Source organism: Macaca fascicularis, chromosome 5, assembly GCF_037993035.2.
Source record: "Macaca fascicularis isolate 582-1 chromosome 5, T2T-MFA8v1.1".
Lineage (NCBI taxonomy): Eukaryota > Metazoa > Chordata > Mammalia > Primates > Cercopithecidae > Macaca > Macaca fascicularis.
Window position 1 is genome coordinate 9,722,122 of NC_088379.1, and position 18,618 is coordinate 9,740,739.

Sequence of the window (18,618 nt, forward strand, 5' to 3'; positions counted from 1 at the left end):
CAGTGAAAGACTTTAATAAATAACATCTAATGTGATGGAGAGAAAGCATACAAGATACAGTGAAAGCTTTATCCCCCCACCATAGGGTAATGTAAGTGAAAAACGGTGCAAAAATAATCAATTGTAGGGAATGAGCATATTTTAGAAAGAGACCACAAAATAGATGATGGACACACAAGAACACAGTTAGCATCCATTTGCATCTCCCCACTCTTTACATCTCCATTAGGGTGGGGACCATAACCTCTAGCACATTATCTGGCACAATAACTGCTCGACTAATGGTCACTGGACTGTTAACTGAAATGAGTGTGTAATACATGAATATTTTGCTGGAAAAAAATTGCAACCTGTATATCCTAGTTAACCCCCCACAAGATTATTGGACAGCCGGTAAATATAAAACACATGTCTAAATATCTATATTTTTGGATTAATTTTTTAAAAACACTTTAGAATCTGGAAACATGCCAGTCAAAGAATCTGGTGAGAGACCAACATAATGTGTTATATAGCAACATATTTAAAAATATTAAAATACTTAAAAAATATTAAAACCCAGTAATATGTAGCCAGAAGGGAAAAAGTTAAAGTCAAACATAAATAATCTCATTTTGGGCATTGTTCAGGAAAGCTCTATTTAGATGCCAAGTACATCTAGAAGGACTTGGCAGAGAAATGTCTGCTTACCTTTCTATCAGACCTTTTGGGGAAAGGTGGTCTCCAGCTTGTGTATTTATAGGGTGGTATATTTTCGTGAGGGCTGCAGCTGGCTGGAGGCTGGCATCTCTGAGGAGAACAGGGCTGCAAGGCTCCTCTATGATCTGGAAAGGTTAAATTCACATTTCAGTGTGATTTTGTGACTGGTGCAGGCTGTCCCCCACCTCCTAAAAGGAACTGAAACCCTTCGCTCCTTCCTATATCTGTGAGGACCTTCTTGGTCAACACCACATCAGCTCACCCAGTGACCTTAATTCTCTCTGTTTTGTTCTCTGCCTGTAGCTTTGCACTTCCTCCTCTCTTTCCTTAGGACTCCCAGAGTCATCTTTTAATAATGTAATTCTGAGCCAGGCGTGGTGGCTCACACCTGTAATCCCAGCACTTTGGGAGGCCGAGGTGGGTGGATCACGAGGTCAAGATATGGAGACCATCCTGGCTAACACAGTGAAACCCCGTCTCTACTAAAAATATAAAAATTATCCGGGCGTGGTGGCGCACTCCTGTAATCCCAGCTACTAGGGAGGCTGAGGCAGGAGACCCGCTTGAACCAGGGAGGTGGAGGTTGCAGTGAGCCGAGATCATGCCACTGCACTCCAGCCTGGGTGACAGAGCAAGAGTCCATCTCAAAAAAAAAAAAAAAAAAAAAAAAAAAAAAAAAAATTGGAATTCTGACTCTGCCACTCCCCTTGGTAAAATTTCTGATATGATTTCCTTTCTGCCTAGAAGAAAATGTAAGTGTTTTCCTTCTGTCCATAAGGCTCTGAATGGACTGTCTATTCATATTTCTCCATCCACATCCTCACTTCTCCCCCAATTGTCTACTCTGTTCTGTGTGTAATGAACTCTGTTCATTTTTTTAAACAGGACAAGTTCATTACCTATTTTGGAAACACTATTTTTTTCAACTTGAAAGAATAACTTTAAAAAATGAAATATCATACTTTTTAACCCAAAAGAATGACTGACAAGCTATTGTTATTCCGACCTCGATATCTGACAGATACGTTACTAAAAATGAACAAAGTGAGCCTGTCACTTCATGGAAAACAAGGGGCCGTGTCTGTTCCTGATCATAAGATTGGACTTTGCAAGTGCAAACTGGAGTTTGAGGAATCTTGCATCTGCCACTGTAACATAACAGAAACCCAACATTTACACTTTTCTAATGTGGTGGGTGGTGCAAATGTGATTTAAAAAATATATTACATAATAACATGTATCAACAGTGGCAGTCCTGTTTATGTCTATTATCCATTATTTTCCAAGTCATCAATACATGATGTTGCACAATCCTGCCTGGATAAAAGATAAATTCAAGTACAAGACAGACCGAGGGATTTTAAAGTAGCAGAATATAAAAAGTTCATTGATAGGGGTTTGATTTCACATGACACCTAAACTTTAAGACACTACCACTTGTCAAATGTTAATGTGCTATTTTCTCTACATACCTCAATCAAAATAACATTTTCATTGCATGTCTTCCCAGTTAATAATAAAATATATATATATTTTGAAATTTAGACCACAAACATGGAGTGAAGTATAAGGAGGAATACCAAGCAAGACAGCTGTAAATTTATTGGTAATTTTAAGCAAGGAGTAGCTATTTTAAAAACATAAAACCTTTAGGATAGATAAACATTATGTAAGTAAAATACTAGGCAAAAATAACATATGAAATGGAAAAGAAGTAATCAGTGTGAATATAGAATTATAAGTTTTTTAGTTGTAATTCATTTTTAAAAACATAACCAAAGTTACAGTTATGCTTAGTAACTTAACAAGAACTTTGAAAGGATAGGTTGCTTTTGATCCAGTAAATTTTTGAGATGAAATATTAAACATTAGCAAATAAATGCCATTTTCCATAATATTTAGATTATATAGGTGCTAATTCTGCTTCTTGTAATCAAAAAGCCAAATTTATCTCTAAGTTTACTAAGAAGAACACTACTTCTGATGCATTGACAATTTTATTCTAAGGAGAACCAAAGATTGTAGCTTTTTTTTTTTTTTTTTTTCTGAGACGGAGTTTTGCTCTTGTTGCCCAGGCTGGAGTGCAATGGCACGATCTTGGCTCACTGCAACGTCTACCTCCCCAGTTCAAGCGATTCTCCTGTCTCAGCCTCCCGAGTAGCTGGAATTACAGACACCTGCCACCACACCCAGCTAATTTTTGTATTTTTAGTAGAGTCAGGGTTTTGCAACTTTGGCCAGGCTGGTCTTGAACTTCTGACCTCAGGGGATCTGCCCACCTTGGCCTCCCAAAGTGCTGGGATTATAGGTGTGAGCCACAACGCCTGGCCAGGATTGTTGCTTTTAATGTTGAGCTTAAGGATGTTTGTTATGAGGGGTTATTTGTATCAAAATATTTGTTGCAGAAAACTGTTTGATCACTTAAAGTTTAAATTACCTTAATTGTGGTTAGTTAATTTCAGCCATCAATTTCTATTTTAAAAAATGAGAATAAAACTAGAGCCATTCCTAGTTTTAAAATGTTATTTTATAAATAAAAAAATTTAACTTTCAAACACAATGAAGAATCTGCACTTTCGGAAAGAAAGCATTCTAAGTTTTTTGTATTGTTTGAAAAGAAAATATGAATTTCAGATTGCTAAAATTTTAGCATACCATTGTTAAAAATATTTAGGGTAACCAAAAGAAGACTGATACTGGAATGTATAATTTCCAAGAAAAAGAAAGAAAGGAAAATAAAGGCGAGATGAATCTAGTATACAGCAGGACAAAAAAATTAAATACAAAGCAGGACAAATAGGAGGCACAACATATATAAAAACAGACCCCAAAATATCAGTAAGCACAATAAGTATCAAAGGTGCAAACTTACCTTTAAAAATCAGGTGCAGATTGATTTAAAAATTCCAGCTATTTGCTAATTGCACTTCTAACATGTAATGACACAGAGAGCAAAAGGATGGAGACCTGTATACCAGGCAAATCCTAACCAAAAACAGAGCTGTACTAATATACAATACAATTGACTTGAGACTTATTTAAATGGCCATAATTAACTTTTCAACATAGATTGAAGAAATAGGAACATACTCAAGAGGAAAAAATAACCATTTTCGGTATTTCCTATCACTTAGATGGTGTTGCATGCATAGTAATGTTCAGTGATTATGAATTTTTCATGATATTGTGGCAACTGATTTATTCTTTTTTAACCTTCAGTGCCTTGCTTGGATATTTTAAAAGTCCTACTTGAAAAAGAGCATTTGGAAACAGCTATGCATTTGTAGTTTGTTCAGAGAATGACTTAAAACAAAACAGAACAAAGAAACAAAAAGAACAAGTTTGCCAAGTAAATTTTCCCTGAAAGCCTGGTTGGATCTTTGTTGAATGAATGAATGAAAGAAATTCTGACTCTGTAACTCGCTATAAGTATTTAATTGATTTTGTTTTAAAATAATTGAAGCAGTTAATCTTTGGAATCTTTTTTCTTAAATAAAACATTACATTTAAGTTTTATAACCCCATGAAATAGGACTCTCCTCATATGGAGAATGGAGGGTCACAGAAATGAAGCCACAAGATAAGGGGAAGAACATTGGGACTAGCACAGTGGAGGTGCACAATAAATTTGAGGGAGAGTAGCCTAATAGAAAAGGCATGGGTTGAAAAACCATACTGACATCAATAATTACTAATATTTAAAATTCTTATGCATTATAGATTAAGCTCTTAGCACAGTGTTTGATCATATAGCCACCCCATCAAGACTGGCTGTGCGTGTTGCTAATATTACTAGAGAAACACAGTTCTAGACCTCCCTGTTGTAACTTATAATAAAGCATTTTATGTTAAGCAGGTAGTCTATAAATATTTATTCGAAAAATTTAATTCGCCCTTATACACAATTTTAAAAATAATTTTATAAGAAAAAGAGGCTGGGTGCGGTGGCTCACGCCTGTAATTCCAGCACTTTGGGAGGCTGAGGCAGGCAAATCACGAGGTCAGGAGATCGAGACCCTCCTGGCTAACATGGTGAAACCCTGTCTTTACTAAAAGTACAAAAAATTAGCCGGGCATGGTGGCGGGCGCCTGTAGTCCCAGCTATTCCGGAGGCTGAGGCAGGAGAATGGTGTGAACATGGGAGACGGAACTTGCAGTGCGTCGAGATTGCGCCACTGCACTCCAGCCTGGGTGACATGATGAGACTCCATCTCCAAGAAAAAAACAAAAGGAAAAGAAAAAGAGCCATCTATTTTAAAGCAAAGAGAAAGCATTAGTGAACAAAAACTAAAAATAAAAAAGGAAAAGAAAACAGATGATCTACAATCCCAGACTTAGAGAATAACATTACTACTTTGGAATATAACCAAAACTGGGGCCTCTTCCAACATGTCAAAATATTTTTTCTGTCCTGAGATCCACTTGCTTGGGTTCCTAATAGTTTAACTTGAATGCATTTATCAAAGAATTGAGCCAAATCTGTTTATCAGGCAGTAACTGAACAAGAATAACTGAACTTCCCCAAAATTATTTTCTCATTTGTAAAATAAGTATAATAACATGTACAACTATGGAGGTGTCAATTTCACTCCGCTGCCCATACCTGATGCGTTAGAATGCCTATACCTGATGCATTAGAATGCCTATACCTGATGCATTAGAATGCCTATACCTGATGCATTGGAGAGCTCATTAGACCGATAATTCTAGGAGTGTAGAGACTTCGTGTTGTTTTCTGCCTACTTCACATCGCCAAGTACTGGTGATCCAGGCATGAATTCATACCCAGTAGAATGAGTATCGGTTCAGTAGCTGATGGAGGAACATCGCAGGTGTGCTTAAGCACTGGTTAAGAGAAGGTGGGCTGGTCTCCACTCTGTATTCTTGGGGTTCAGCCCAATTTTTGGTACAAACCGTGTTCTTGTTGGATGTTTGTTTATGAAACAGGAACTAATGAAGGCTCAAACATTTCGCCATCCATCTCAGGCTTCTTTCGGCAACTTGTTTCCTCTGAGATGAGGTGAGATTAGCTGACAGTAACCTAAGCAACCCTAGTACAGATGATCTACTTACAGCCCTGGGGTGCTTGACTGGACTCATATCTGTGAAGGCCATTTCCATTCCTCCATTCCATTCTTCAATTGCTCTTTATTTTTTTATTTGTGCTTGATTTTATATTTCAAGTTAAGATTCTGGATTTCTCTCTAAGCTATGATTCTGCTTCCCCATCCCTGCAACAAAACCTCCATAAGTAACACCCCTTCTGAGCCCAGTCAGCCTCTGGACTTTCCTCCGGGATGCTCCAAGCCTTTTCATCTTCATCCACTCAGATCTGACCTTTAGGACTTCCATTCCTGACATTTGATGACTAGGGATTGAGTCCATTGGGTTTATTTTAGCCCTCTTTGGGCACCTTTTAAATAAAGGAATCTGCTGTTGGGAAACCCATTAGCAATGTGTATATGAGGGGAAGTGAATTTATCAGCTTGGTTTTCCATCCTCAGGCCTAGATGGCTTATGGCAGCAGTGATATGAAGGCATGATGGAAGTCAGTGAGACAACCCACAGGTCTACTGAGGTCATTTGGGTGGGAAGAAGAAAGAGAATGCAGAAAAGGAAAAAAGGACATTAAAATGTATCAGCTGCCTACTACGTGGCAGGCAGAGGGCTGTGTGTGTGTGTGTGTGTGTGTGCAAATACTATATTAATATGAGTATATCAGTTAACATTACTACTTGAATTTTATGAAAGGGGAAAGGTAAAGCTCAAAGAATTAATTTGTTCAAAGTGATCTTACTATAAGAAGAGAGACAGAATTAGGAGCAGGATCAGTAGAGAACCTCATCTTCTCCACAATACCCTGTGGGCTTTGCTTCCTCCAGGCTTAAACCCCCTTTTCTTTTTTTGGCTCAACAAAGAGAGATTCCAGTGCTAGATGTAAACACAGAATCTTCATGGCACATAGAGTGAAAAAAGGAAAGACAAATGAATATGATGGCAATAGTTTGTGCAAAATAATTAGTAGTATCAACACCCACCACTAACAGTCATGGAACTCTGTATTTATAATTGCCGCTTCAGACATTGCCACAGATGTGATATCCTTCTGATTTTTACTTTACAAACAGTTACTAAGAGACGTCAGTTTTATTTTCTTCATTTTGCAGATTTTTCTTGAGACAAATTTGTTTTGCACCCAATTGATTGGGAAAAATTAAGTTCGTCAAAAACAACTGTTGGAGAGAATGGGGAACAATGGGGACTCACACACTGTTGGTGAGACCAGTCAATGCCTACTTTGGAAAACACATCTAGGGCAGTTGAAGAGATGCATATCCGAAGACAGAGCAATTTCATGAAGGCAATTTCTTATGAAGGGAAATAATCACATTTTATACATGGGACAACATCTATACTTATGTTGATAGCATAATAATATTCATAAGAGGAAAAACTAGAAACCACCTAAGTGATCATATTTAATCATGGATTAAAATTATTGTCATAGTAATGCAATGGAAATGAGCTAATTACATCTGTACACATCAGCTCAGTGGCTCTGGGGTTCACAACAGCTAAGTCACAGTGCAGCAATATCACAGTATCATGACTTACCTGTTTATTTGATAATTCTGACAGTGCTCTTACCTCTGTTTTGCACACCGTGGTTGCTCATCGTGAATGAAGAACTATAAGAAAATATGTTAGAATTCAAAGAATGTTAGTATTTCCCCTTGGTGGTAAAATCCCACTCAGAGGCAAGGTCAATGATAATAGCCTGAAGTCACAGTTATAAAGCAGTTTATATTTTACTGGATAAGCTAGAAGAATAATTTGTTTTGAAAGGCACTAGGAGGCATGTTCTCCTCCTTTCTCAAGCTGGCAATATTACACGTGGAACAAACGGACCATATAAGTTCTCCTCAGGTCTTTTCAGTGAGTGTGTATCATTATTCTTCACTTTTTGAAGCCATGAGTTCAAACTTGCTTTGTAGCTACAGTCACTATGGAACACAACATTTTGCTGGTGGGGGCTCAAAATCTATAGAAACTGTTTACCAATTGAAAGTCAACCATAGAGTAGAAGAAGAACATAGAAAGTATTGTATTCCTTCTAGAATTGTGTGCTGAGTAAGAAAACTTAGTGGATTATGATAAGAAAAACACCAAAGAAAAAGAGATTATAAAACTATAAGACAAAATAATAATATGCATTTCTAACTACAAAAATTATATTATCAAGACTGTTCATCAGTGGCTTTTCTTAGCACTCTACTTAATACTTAGCTCTAATTTTCTGGTGCATTTTGTATTGTGGTCAGCATCATCAATATAAGCTCCAGGTGCTACCACAGTTAAATCTAATTACATGAGAGATGCTCTATTCCAAGGACTGTGCTATTGACTAAAGCCTCTGGGTTAATTAAATGAAACCTGATCCATTTCTAGTGCCAATGAAATCAACTGAGCATATATCTGGTTTATGTTGTCACCATAAAAGCCCGAGGTCATGTGTTTTGCTTTGTGGATAAAAACGCGAGCAGTTCATCCAGTCACCATACTACGCTGTGACTGCCAGTCAGACTGCTACTGAAATTCAAAATCTGACTCCATTAAAACCAGAATCCTTTTACTAGCAGCCAGTGTACAATTCTGTTAAATGTCTGGGAAAAAATAGGGAATAGCAAAATTTCTCTGCTCTAATAGTTTAGGATTTTTAGAAAATGTTGAAAAGAATAGAAATGTCCTCTGTGGATATTCTAGAAGTACGTAGTTGATATGAATATAAGCAGGAAAAAATAAAAGCAAAATAATGAAAATGAAAAGTAAAAGGCCTGTCGCGGTGGTTTAAGCCTGTAATCCCAGCACTTTGGGAGGCCAAGGCAGGCAGATCACCTGAGGTCAGGAGTTCAAGATCAACCTTGGCAACATGGTGAAACCCTGTCTCTACTAAAAACACAAAAATTAGCTGGGTGTGGTGGCACATGCCTGTAGTCCCAGCTACTTGGGAGGCTGAGGCAGGAGAATCGCTTGAACACAGGAGGTGAAGGTTGCGGTGAGCCGAGATCACACCACTGCACTCCAGCCTGGGCAACGAGAGTGAAACTCTGTCTGAAAGAAAGAGAGAGAGAGAGAGAGAGAGAGGGAGGGAGGGAGGGAGAGAGGGGGGGGGAGGGAGGGAGGGGGAGAGAGAGGGGGGGAGGGAGGGAGGGGGAGAGAGAGAGAGGGGGGGAGGGAGGAAGGGGGAGAGAGAGAGAGGGGGGGAGGGAGGGAGGGGGAGAGAGAGAGAGAGAGGGAGGGAGGGAGGGAGAGAGAGAGAGAGAAAGAAAAAGAAAGAGAAAGAAAGAAAGGAAGAAAAAGAAAAAAAGAGAGAGAGAGAGAAAGAAAGGAAGGAAGGAAGGAAATAAAAATGATGACTGGTTTAACAAACATGTGTTGAATACTTACTAGGCACATGGTATGTTCTGGGGAATAGACAATACAGAAGACATGGCCTCTGCCTGAATGAAGGTTAGTTTATAAAAGAAACACATCCTTGTACCATAATTATAATGTAGAATAAATGTTATGGTAAAGGTGTGCACAGCAGAAGTTTCTGTAGTAGTAAAAGGTCATGTAAATGAGACAAAATTGCTTTCATTCTCAGGAAAGGCTTTAAGGGAGAAAGATGAACCAAGCTGATCCCTGAAGCACGAATAGGAGTAAGAGTGTATTCCAGGCAGGTAGAGCAGCACGTGCAAAGGCCCAGAGGCAAGGAGGCATGGCCTTTTCTGCAAGAGACCAGAAAGCAGTTCCTTCTAGAGGAAAGGGAGGGTGTGGAGATGATCAGTGTCATTGGAAGACTAGTGCAATTGTCCGGGCAAAAGTTGATAGGGACTGGGCCATGCAAGGAGCTAGGCAAATGGGGGAGAAAGAGACAATCAACACATGTTTTACAGATATAATTTTGGGAGCTGAAAATGGATGGGATAGAGGAAGAGTGAAGATGGGAAAGAGAGCTAACTGAGTTTACTGGGATGAAAAGCTTTGCAGAGGATATTGTGGGTTTCAGAATGGGACTAGAAATGAAGAGTCTGATTTTCACCATTATGAGTTTGTGCTGCCTGGGACTTAGCTAAGGAAAACTGCTCAATGGGTCATTGGATACACAGGTCTGGAGCTAAGAGAGGTGGTTTGCAGAAGATAGGGATTTGGGAATTATCAACATGGGGTTGAAGTTTAATGCTGGAGATGGATGTGATTACGCAGGCCTTAGAGATAGTAAAGAGGACCTCGGATGAATTCTGAGGAATACCAACATTTAGAGGTCAGTTTGGGAGAAAGTCCAAGATGAGGAATTAGAAGAAGCAGCAGTCAGTTAAGAGGAAGAAACATTAAGACTCTTTATTCAATAAATGAAACAAACAAATAAATAAACAAAAGAAGTGAAACCACATCAAATAACTATTACAGAAATGAGGCCAACTGGAGAGCTTGTTATTTTTTCACTATAATGTAATGTGTGTATTTTTTACTTTTAGAAAATTACATTAAGAAAGGGGACTGGGCATGGTGGCTCATGCCTGTAATCCCAGCACTTTTGGAGGCCAAGGTGGGTGAATCACTTGAGCTCAGGAGTTCAAGACCAGCCTGGGCAACATGGTGAGACCCCTTCTCTACAAAAAGTACAAAAATTAGCTGGGCATGGTGGCATGTACCTATAGTCCAGCTGCTCTGGGGGATGATGTGGGAGGATCGCTTCAGCCCAGGAGGTCAAGGCTGCATTGAGATGTGATTGTGCCACTACAAGACAGAATAAAACCCTGTCTCAAAGAAAAAGAAAGAAGAAAGAAAGAAAGAGAGAAAAGAAAGGAAGAAACAAAGAAAAGAAAAAGAAAGAAAGAAAGAAAAGAAAGAAAGAAAGAAAAAGAGGAGGAGGAGGAGAAGGAGGAGAAGGAAGAGGAGGAGAAGGAGGAGAAGGAGGAGGAGGAGAAGGAGGAGGAGAAGGAAGATAAGAAGGAGGAGAAGGAGGAGAAGCAGGAGAGGAAGGAGGAGGAGGAGGAGGGGAAGGAGGAGGAGAAGGAAGAGAAGAAGGAGAAGGAGGAGAAGGAGGAGGAGGGGAAGGAGGAGGAGAAGGAAGAGAAGAAGGAAGAGAAGGAGGAGGAGGAGGAAATGGAGGAAGAGGAGGAGGTGGAGGAAGAGGAAGAGGAAGAGGATATTGTGGTATGGGGAAGAGGTATTTAAGCTGTTTGGGGCTTAGACACCAGACGGTCCCCAAAGCACAATGAAGCTACATGTCCTAGTACCCACAGGCCAAACAAAGTTACTGAAGGTGCCAAATGGGACCAGGGAAGAAAGTAAAGGAGGGAAAGGAATAGGGTATGGTGATCATGCCCCCGATATACAGGGCCTGGCAATAGCAATGAGAGCGAGTGTTCACTGGGCTCTTGCAACATGCCTGACTCTGCCCTAGGTTTCTCATGTAAGACAGTGAGGTCGCCCAGGTCACGTGGTTCACTGCTGATAAAGTCAGGCAACCTGGCTTCAGTGGATCCTGCTTAACCACTATTCTGTTCCACCACAAACATGGTACATTCCCAGCAAATACTTACGGAATCAATTAAAGGCAGCATTTTAGCCGTGGGCAGGCACCAGGGATAGTCAGGATTTATGGGCTGCATTTTAAGAATCAAGTCCTTATGGGCAGCACTGGCTACTGAACAGTGCTTGGACTTTGAGGTTGGGCTTAGCTTCCATGGTAAAGGGCTCGGTCTTTCTCAGCTTTATGTTTCTCATCTGAAGAATTGATGCAAATTATCTCCTGGATTCATTAAGCTTTAAGCTGGGGTTCCATGGAGGAACAGGAGTGTTCCAAGTAGGGAGAGGGTGGAGAGGAGCAAATATGGGGGGAGGGACTGACTACAGGCGGGAGAGGGGCGCGTGCCAATGCTGTGCATTGAGTGGCACTGTGGTTGCTGGCAGGCATCTGATGAGGCTCAGTGCCCCAGAGTGAGAGGAGAGTGGCTTGAACTGAGGTCAGAGGTACTGGCGAGAGTGAGATCATAAGGGCCTTACAGCACCTAATACTGGAGGCCCTGGATTTTGTTTTAAGGCAGTCACTACTAATTTAGTGACTTCGGTCAATAAATATCCTGCCTGAGCCTTGGCTTCTTTAACTGTTTGGCTGGGTTGACAGTCGTCACAAGAAGCGGGGCAGGCAAGTATCTAATCCGATGATTCTGTTAAGGGCATTTTCAACACTTAGTCACCTGGCCATCAATTGCTGTTCAGGAGTGACTAAAGCTTTGGTGTGGTCATCAACCCAGAATAGTTTGAAACAACCAACTTTTCCTCCCAGATTGATTAGCATACTTTCCAGTTAATCCTATCTGGTTAATCCTTAAAATTTCCCAAACTTCTCTAACACTCAATCATTTATAAATTTCCGAAAGAACAACATTCTCAAATCAATAACAGCCGTAATTCACGAGTTTCTCTTGAACCTCATTATTGGGCTTCAGACACAAAGACTTTTGTTTATCAGAAAGTCTTCGTGATCATTTATCTGAGACAGCACATGGCCTGACCCCCAGCCTCAGACCTGAGAAGGGATTCCTGGCTCCTTACCTGCTAATGGCAAGTGGAATCTCTTGAGAATTTTGGTTTTGTAACAGATGAGTTGATTCAGGCTTCCTCTGGTTATGAGGGACTATATAAAACAGTGACATAATTTAGTCAGATTGCAAAAGAAAAATAATTGAGAACCATTAGAAGCCCACTGGAACTACTATAATTTCCTCCAAGTAATCTCTGATTGTTAGAAGGGGGCTCTTGATGGTCAGTGGAAACTGTAACTCACATATTCTACAACTCTTCTGCCTCCTGAGAATGACTTTTATATTATTTATATTTATATGTTGTAAAAATCACTTTGAATATTTACAAGCTAGAACACATTATTGAACCTCCCAGAAATATAGAATATTACTTTGGAAGGTATTTAGGGATTATTCTGGACCTGTGATTTTAAAAGATTTTTAGCTTCATCCTCATTCATTCATTCATTCATTTATATCATCTGACAAATATTTACTGAACAGCTACTATGGGACAAGTACTCTGCCAGAGTCTGGGAATACAGTGGAGAAGAAGACAGACATGGTTCTTATATTCTAATGAAAGGAAATGGAAATAAGCATGAAAGTAAGTTGATAAGAACGTTTCTATTAGGCAGTACAATGATATAAAGGAAATGAAGTACTACTTTGGGATACAGAGTGACTATACATATGGCTAAGAAAGACCCTTCTGAGAGATGAGATCTTAAAAAGAAGAAAGTTAAATGAAAGGACTGTTCTGGCTGATGGAGAAGATTGGGGTGCCCAGCTCGTCATGGCACTTGTATTTTCATGCCCTCCTGTGATAGGGCAGGTGAGCTCCTAGGGTTCTGAGGTAGACCAGCAGTCTCTACCTGGATCCAACCAGGGATACAGTTTCTCAATTTCTTCCCCCCTCGATCATCAAGTTTTTAAAAGTTCTGCCAGCCATACAATCTGGAGTTATTTAGTAATTACATATGCACTTTATGTTACTGCTTTTTATTTTCTTTTCATCACAGACAGATTTAACTAGCCATCCAGAATTGCCAAGGGCACATCATAATACTACGATATAAAATCTCATAAAACACTCTCCCAGCTGTGACCATAAGTAATAAAGCGAAGGGTGCATACAGGCACCAGCATGTTTTAATTGTGCTTGTTGCTCTGTATTCTGCCCAAGGTTCATCACAAACTGGACACCTTTGATCGAAGGACTGTGATTACTTGAAACATGAGTCAGCGGCTGGTCCATGAATCATGCATCCCATAAAATCATTTCATGTCATCAGTAGCCACCCAGAGTATCTGCCCCTCTTGAGCTGAACAATGCCACGTTGTTGTGTTAACATTCATTGTTGTGTTGTCTGATGAAACAAAACCTGAACATTTTAGTTAGGATGTTGAGCTGTATTGTGGGAAAGGGCATGGTTTCAGTTAGGTTTGTGAATTATTTTGGCTTGCCAACAACTCCTACTCCTCCATCAGGGACTCATGGGGAATCCATAAACCCAATTTAGACCTCATTTCCAGTTTAGCTTTGTCAATGTGTAGAGAAGAGCAGACCTGAGCCTCACAGAGGAAATGCAACTTGACCAAAACCATACAGTGATTTTGTGGCAGGCCTCTGAAATCCTAGCCTAATATTGCTCTGTTGAACTATGATGTCTTTTGCGAACTCTTTGGACTGTGATGCAGGCCCTTTGGCTCTGGACATAATTCATCATTCTAGAGGAATGGAGAACAGTGTTTCCCAGGTGAATATGAAAGTGCTACCTGCTTAGCATCCTGCCATTTAGGATATGAGTGACTGTTGGATTGCATGATTGCACAACAACACCAACACTGTAGAGGTATGTGCATGTGTGTACATGTGTGTGTGCATGAAAGAGACACATGTGTGTGTGCATGGGTGACATCAGAGGCAGAGATACCAAGAGCTTCTTTGGAGCAGGGGACTAGCTATGTCTTTCCAAAGTGGCAGAGGGTGACAGTGTAATGCCTTTTGGTCAGCAGCGTATGGCTAAAAAAAGATGTCTGGTCTATTCTGGATTTAAATCACTCTGTTTAGACTAGAGGACTCTGAGGTCCTTGGGATGTATGTGTGTGCATGAGGATCACGTCATCATGCACACACATACATCCCTATCCCAGGCTTCCAAACAATCAATCCCTTTCAATAACCATAAGCACTGTAGATCTAGAAAGAGAACCAATCTATTAGTATTAGGGTAAGGAAACAAATGTAAACAATTCACCTTTTTCTGCTTCAAGGACCTGTATTGAATTAAAAAAAATAATATTTACTGACTTTTGATGACAGAGAATTTAATATAATACCATGTGTGCTTTCAGAGCATTTGGTTGGTAGAATTTTGGTAAAATTTTTGTTAGCATAGTTCGTATTTTTTTTTAAAATCTACAAATAATTCCTCAGAAAACTAAACAAAAATCAAAATTTTGTAATCGATATGTGAAGGAACAGACAAGTCCACAGTCTGCTGATGGGACTATCCATTGCTTTGACTCTTTTAGAAAGTAATTTACCATAATTATCTAAAACCTTAGAAATACTCTTATTCTTATCTCAATAATTCCATTGATGAGACTCTTTTTCTAAGACACAACCTGAAATCTGAGCCAAGTTCTATGCACAAAGATGTTCTTTGCAGCCTTCCTTTTACAGAGTTAAATCACTGGAAACAATCTACGTGCCCAGATAACTGAACATTGTTAATTTTGGTACTATACTCACTTATTGGAATATTATAAAGACACTATAAGTATTTATATAGAGAATGAAATAAGATTATAAGTATGCATCCATGTTACATTTAAAGTTTGGAATAATAAATGGACCCATAATATATTTTTATGCGATTGTATTTTATACCCATGTATATTTGTGTGTATGCAGAAGAAATGATTTGAAGTAATATGATAAAATATTAAAGGTTGTACTTAAGCAATAAGGCTATGGTTAATTTTTTCTTTATACTTGCTCTGAAATTTCTATTTTTTAAAATAAGCATGGAAATATTCACATTATCCTTTTTAAATGTAGCCATTTATCTTCCCAAACATTTTCTTTCTCTTTCCTTCCTTATGGTGGTAGAATTCTTGGTCATTCTTCATTATGAAAATCTTCATGCTTATTGGGCTTGTATCTTTGGGCCCTATTCTACTCTACCCTTGAAGAAGCAAAAAGCGTTACAGGAGGTACAGTGTTTGCTGCAGTATTTATTTAACTGAAAATAATTTTAGGAAGTCCATGTATATATTGCATCAGTTGAAGAAGACCTCAGGTATCATTTAGATGAGAACTGCTTTAACCAGGGGGATGAAATAGATTATTGAATGGCCTAGTGGGGTCCATGAACCTTCTGAAATGAAAAGCTAAATTTTTTTCTCTCTAAGTATGTGTATATATTTTTTCTTTTTCTGGGGTGAGAAAGGTTTATTATACCTTTCATCAAATTTTCAAAGTGGTGTGAGGTCCATTAAATGTTAAAAACAGTTGGTTTACATATGAGGTCCCAAAGGATCATGCCATTCTCCTAGATTCCCACAGTCATCTGAAGGCTAAACTAACCCTGAGCCCAGCTCTCCTGACTCATAGTTGCTTCACAGATAAGAAACTTTTGGCAACAAATTGCTTAGAGAGGCATTGTACGCCTCCCTCTGAAGCTGGCCAACCGAGAAGACTTTTTATTTCAAAGACTTTGGCATTCCCTAGGATTCTGGAAAGAGGACATACATTTCATTATGGACAGAAAATCAAAGAAACTCTATAGGCTAAGTAAAAAGAGTAATGAATCCATTCTAGTGAGTGGTTTGAAAGTATCCCTACTGAGTCTCCCCCAGGACTTTGAACCTGGCTGTTCAAAGTGCTCAATCCTATGCAGCTCTCAGGCTTGTCAACGGTGAGGAGAAGAAGAGATGCGAAGAGCGCAGAGAAGCCCTCTATCTCGGGGAGCAGTTGTTTTATTTCATTGAGACCAACCAACTTTTGGCTTGAGGGCTCTGAATTTCAAATCAAATGTAGTTAGAAAAGTAGCATGAAATCACTCATTTTTCTTCTGTAACTTTTTTATTGTTAGAAAATAAACATAGTCGAGTTAAATAGTAGTATCTCTTTTATTACCTGTCTCCCTCTTTCTTCTTCCTCTTTTCTTTTCCTTTCTCCTCCCTCTTTCCCATTTCCTTCCTCCTTTTCTTTCACCTTCTCTGCCCCCTCCTTTCATTCCTTCCTTCCATATTCTTTTTAGTTATTTTAGTACAGAGCTATTTCTGTATGTTTTAAGGCAGAGGGACATGGCGGTGGGGAAGACACCTAGACTTTGGGATTTCCAGGACTGGCCCTATCTCCTCCCGGCTGTGAGGACTCTTTGCCACCTCTCTGGGGTTTCGTTTTTCTCTTAAGGCTTTGTGAGTACAAAATGAGACAATGAGTCTTTCCTTTCCGTGAAAACTATAAAATGCCATGTGAATTTGAGTGGGGGCAGCTAGCACGTAAAAGATTCTAGTCCACAGGACAGTGTTCAAGCAAGCACTGAGCGCAGGCACAAGCACAGCTTGCCCTGATGGGCTTTTGTTATGAAGAAATGGCCTTGAATCTCAGCCCAAACAAACAATGGGGAAGTGTCTTGGCAAAAGATAAGGAGCAACAATGTGTTTTTCCACTAGACCTTCTTGTTCTTTAGATGATATCAACTTCTAGCAGAATGCCAACTAAAGTTGCAAAGAAAACAAACAGTCCTGCACATTTCCTGCCATCTAAGGCTGACCCCCGTCTCCCAATTCCTTTTTGCTTGTTTGTGATTGGGAGGCCTACTGTCCTCGCAGACTGACCAATGGGTTATGATTTGAGGTCATGGTGAGCAGCACCCAACTACTATTCGAGATACCTAGGCCTAGCTTACAGGAAGCAGGGGACAGAGTCCTGGATTCAGGCACCTTGGATGTGCGGGTTCCCCCAGCAGCCGAGCATCACCCCAGCCTGCTCCTTCCGGGTGACACTAAGGAAGTGCACCCCCTCCCAGAAGAGCGTGAGCCTGGTGAAGTCCTCAGTGGAACCAGAACTGTTTTTCTCATCAAGTGGTTATGTATGTTATCTTTCTTGACATTATTGTCTTGTGGATTAGGGAGATTAGGGGTAATAAATGTCTTGTTTCAGTGACAAGCTGGAAATGTGACTTTTTGATTTTACATTCTCACAAAACCAACAAATAAAGCAAGGAAAGAAATTCACGTCTAAGATCTAGATAAGAGCATAGGTCAAACACAAAGACAAGAACAAAATTCCTTAGAGTCCAGTGGGAGTGAGGTGAGGCCACTTGTGTTGTTGGACAGTCTTTCCATCAGTCATGGTAGCCCCACTAGCCTCGCAGGGAACTTTCTCTTTGGGCACTGAAGGGAATCAATACCCTTGGAAGGCTCTATTACAGCTTTATCTCACATGTCTTTTATGCCATTTATTGAGCCGCTACTGGTCACCTGGCCATTTGTGCACTACTTACTTTTGACTTTATCACATCAACTTTGCACAGAAGTGTACCCATCCTTATTTTATTTTTATTTATTTAATTAATTTATTTATTTTGAGACAGAGTTTCGCTCTTGTTGCCCAGGTTGGAGTACAATGGCACCATCTTGGCTCACTGCAACTTCCACCTCCCAGGTTCAAGCGATTCTCCTGCCTCAGCCTCCCGAGTAGCGTAGCTGGGATTACAGGCATGTGCCACCACAACTGGCTAATTTTGTATTTTTAGTAGAGATGGGGTTTCTTCATGTTGGTCAGGCTGGTCTTGAACCCCTGACCTCAGATGATTCACCCACCTCGGCCTCCCAAAGTGCTGGGATTACAGGTGTGAGCCACTGCACCCAGCCCCCATCCCTATTGTATGGCTGGGGAAACAGAAACTGGGATGAGTAGGAGCATTTTCTGAAGTTCACAAAGCGAGTAGGTGGCAGAGCAGGATTCCTACCCAGGTCTTGTGCAACTCTGAATCTCATGTTCCTTCTACTTTGCATTCCTGTCTTTCTTATGAAGGACAAATAGCAAAGAGCAATACCATTGCTAACACTTGATTTCTGTAATACTGGAGGCTGGAAGCCATCAGTCGATACTGCATATCTTCCATGTGGAACTGGGCATGTTCTTATACCAATGAACCCTGAATGACCATGGTGGCCAAACAGGATCTTGGTTTAAAATCTGGAGCTAAGCTTGTTTTACTTTGGCTTTCTCATCTTTAAAATAGAGATACTAATGCATTTTGAGCATCGTTACTGTCAGAATTAACTGTAAGTATCTGAAGCAAATAGAATCTTGCCTATT

The 18,618-nt window shown here is 39.9% G+C and overlaps 1 protein-coding gene across 2 annotated transcripts in view; it reads right to left on the reverse strand.

The window, feature by feature from the left end:
• The window catches only part of CLNK (cytokine dependent hematopoietic cell linker), a 244,203-nt gene that overhangs the window by 24,642 nt on the left and 200,943 nt on the right, over window positions 1-18,618 (reverse strand). For both annotated transcript variants that reach the window (XM_005554485.5, XM_005554486.5), the window contains exons 13-16: window positions 14,537-14,555; window positions 12,307-12,388; window positions 7,348-7,388; window positions 691-824 (exon numbers count right to left, since the gene is read on the reverse strand). In XM_005554485.5, the coding sequence (XP_005554542.3) occupies window positions 691-824; window positions 7,348-7,388; window positions 12,307-12,388; window positions 14,537-14,555 (276 nt within the window). The remainder of the gene's footprint in view (window positions 1-690; window positions 825-7,347; window positions 7,389-12,306; window positions 12,389-14,536; window positions 14,556-18,618) is intronic.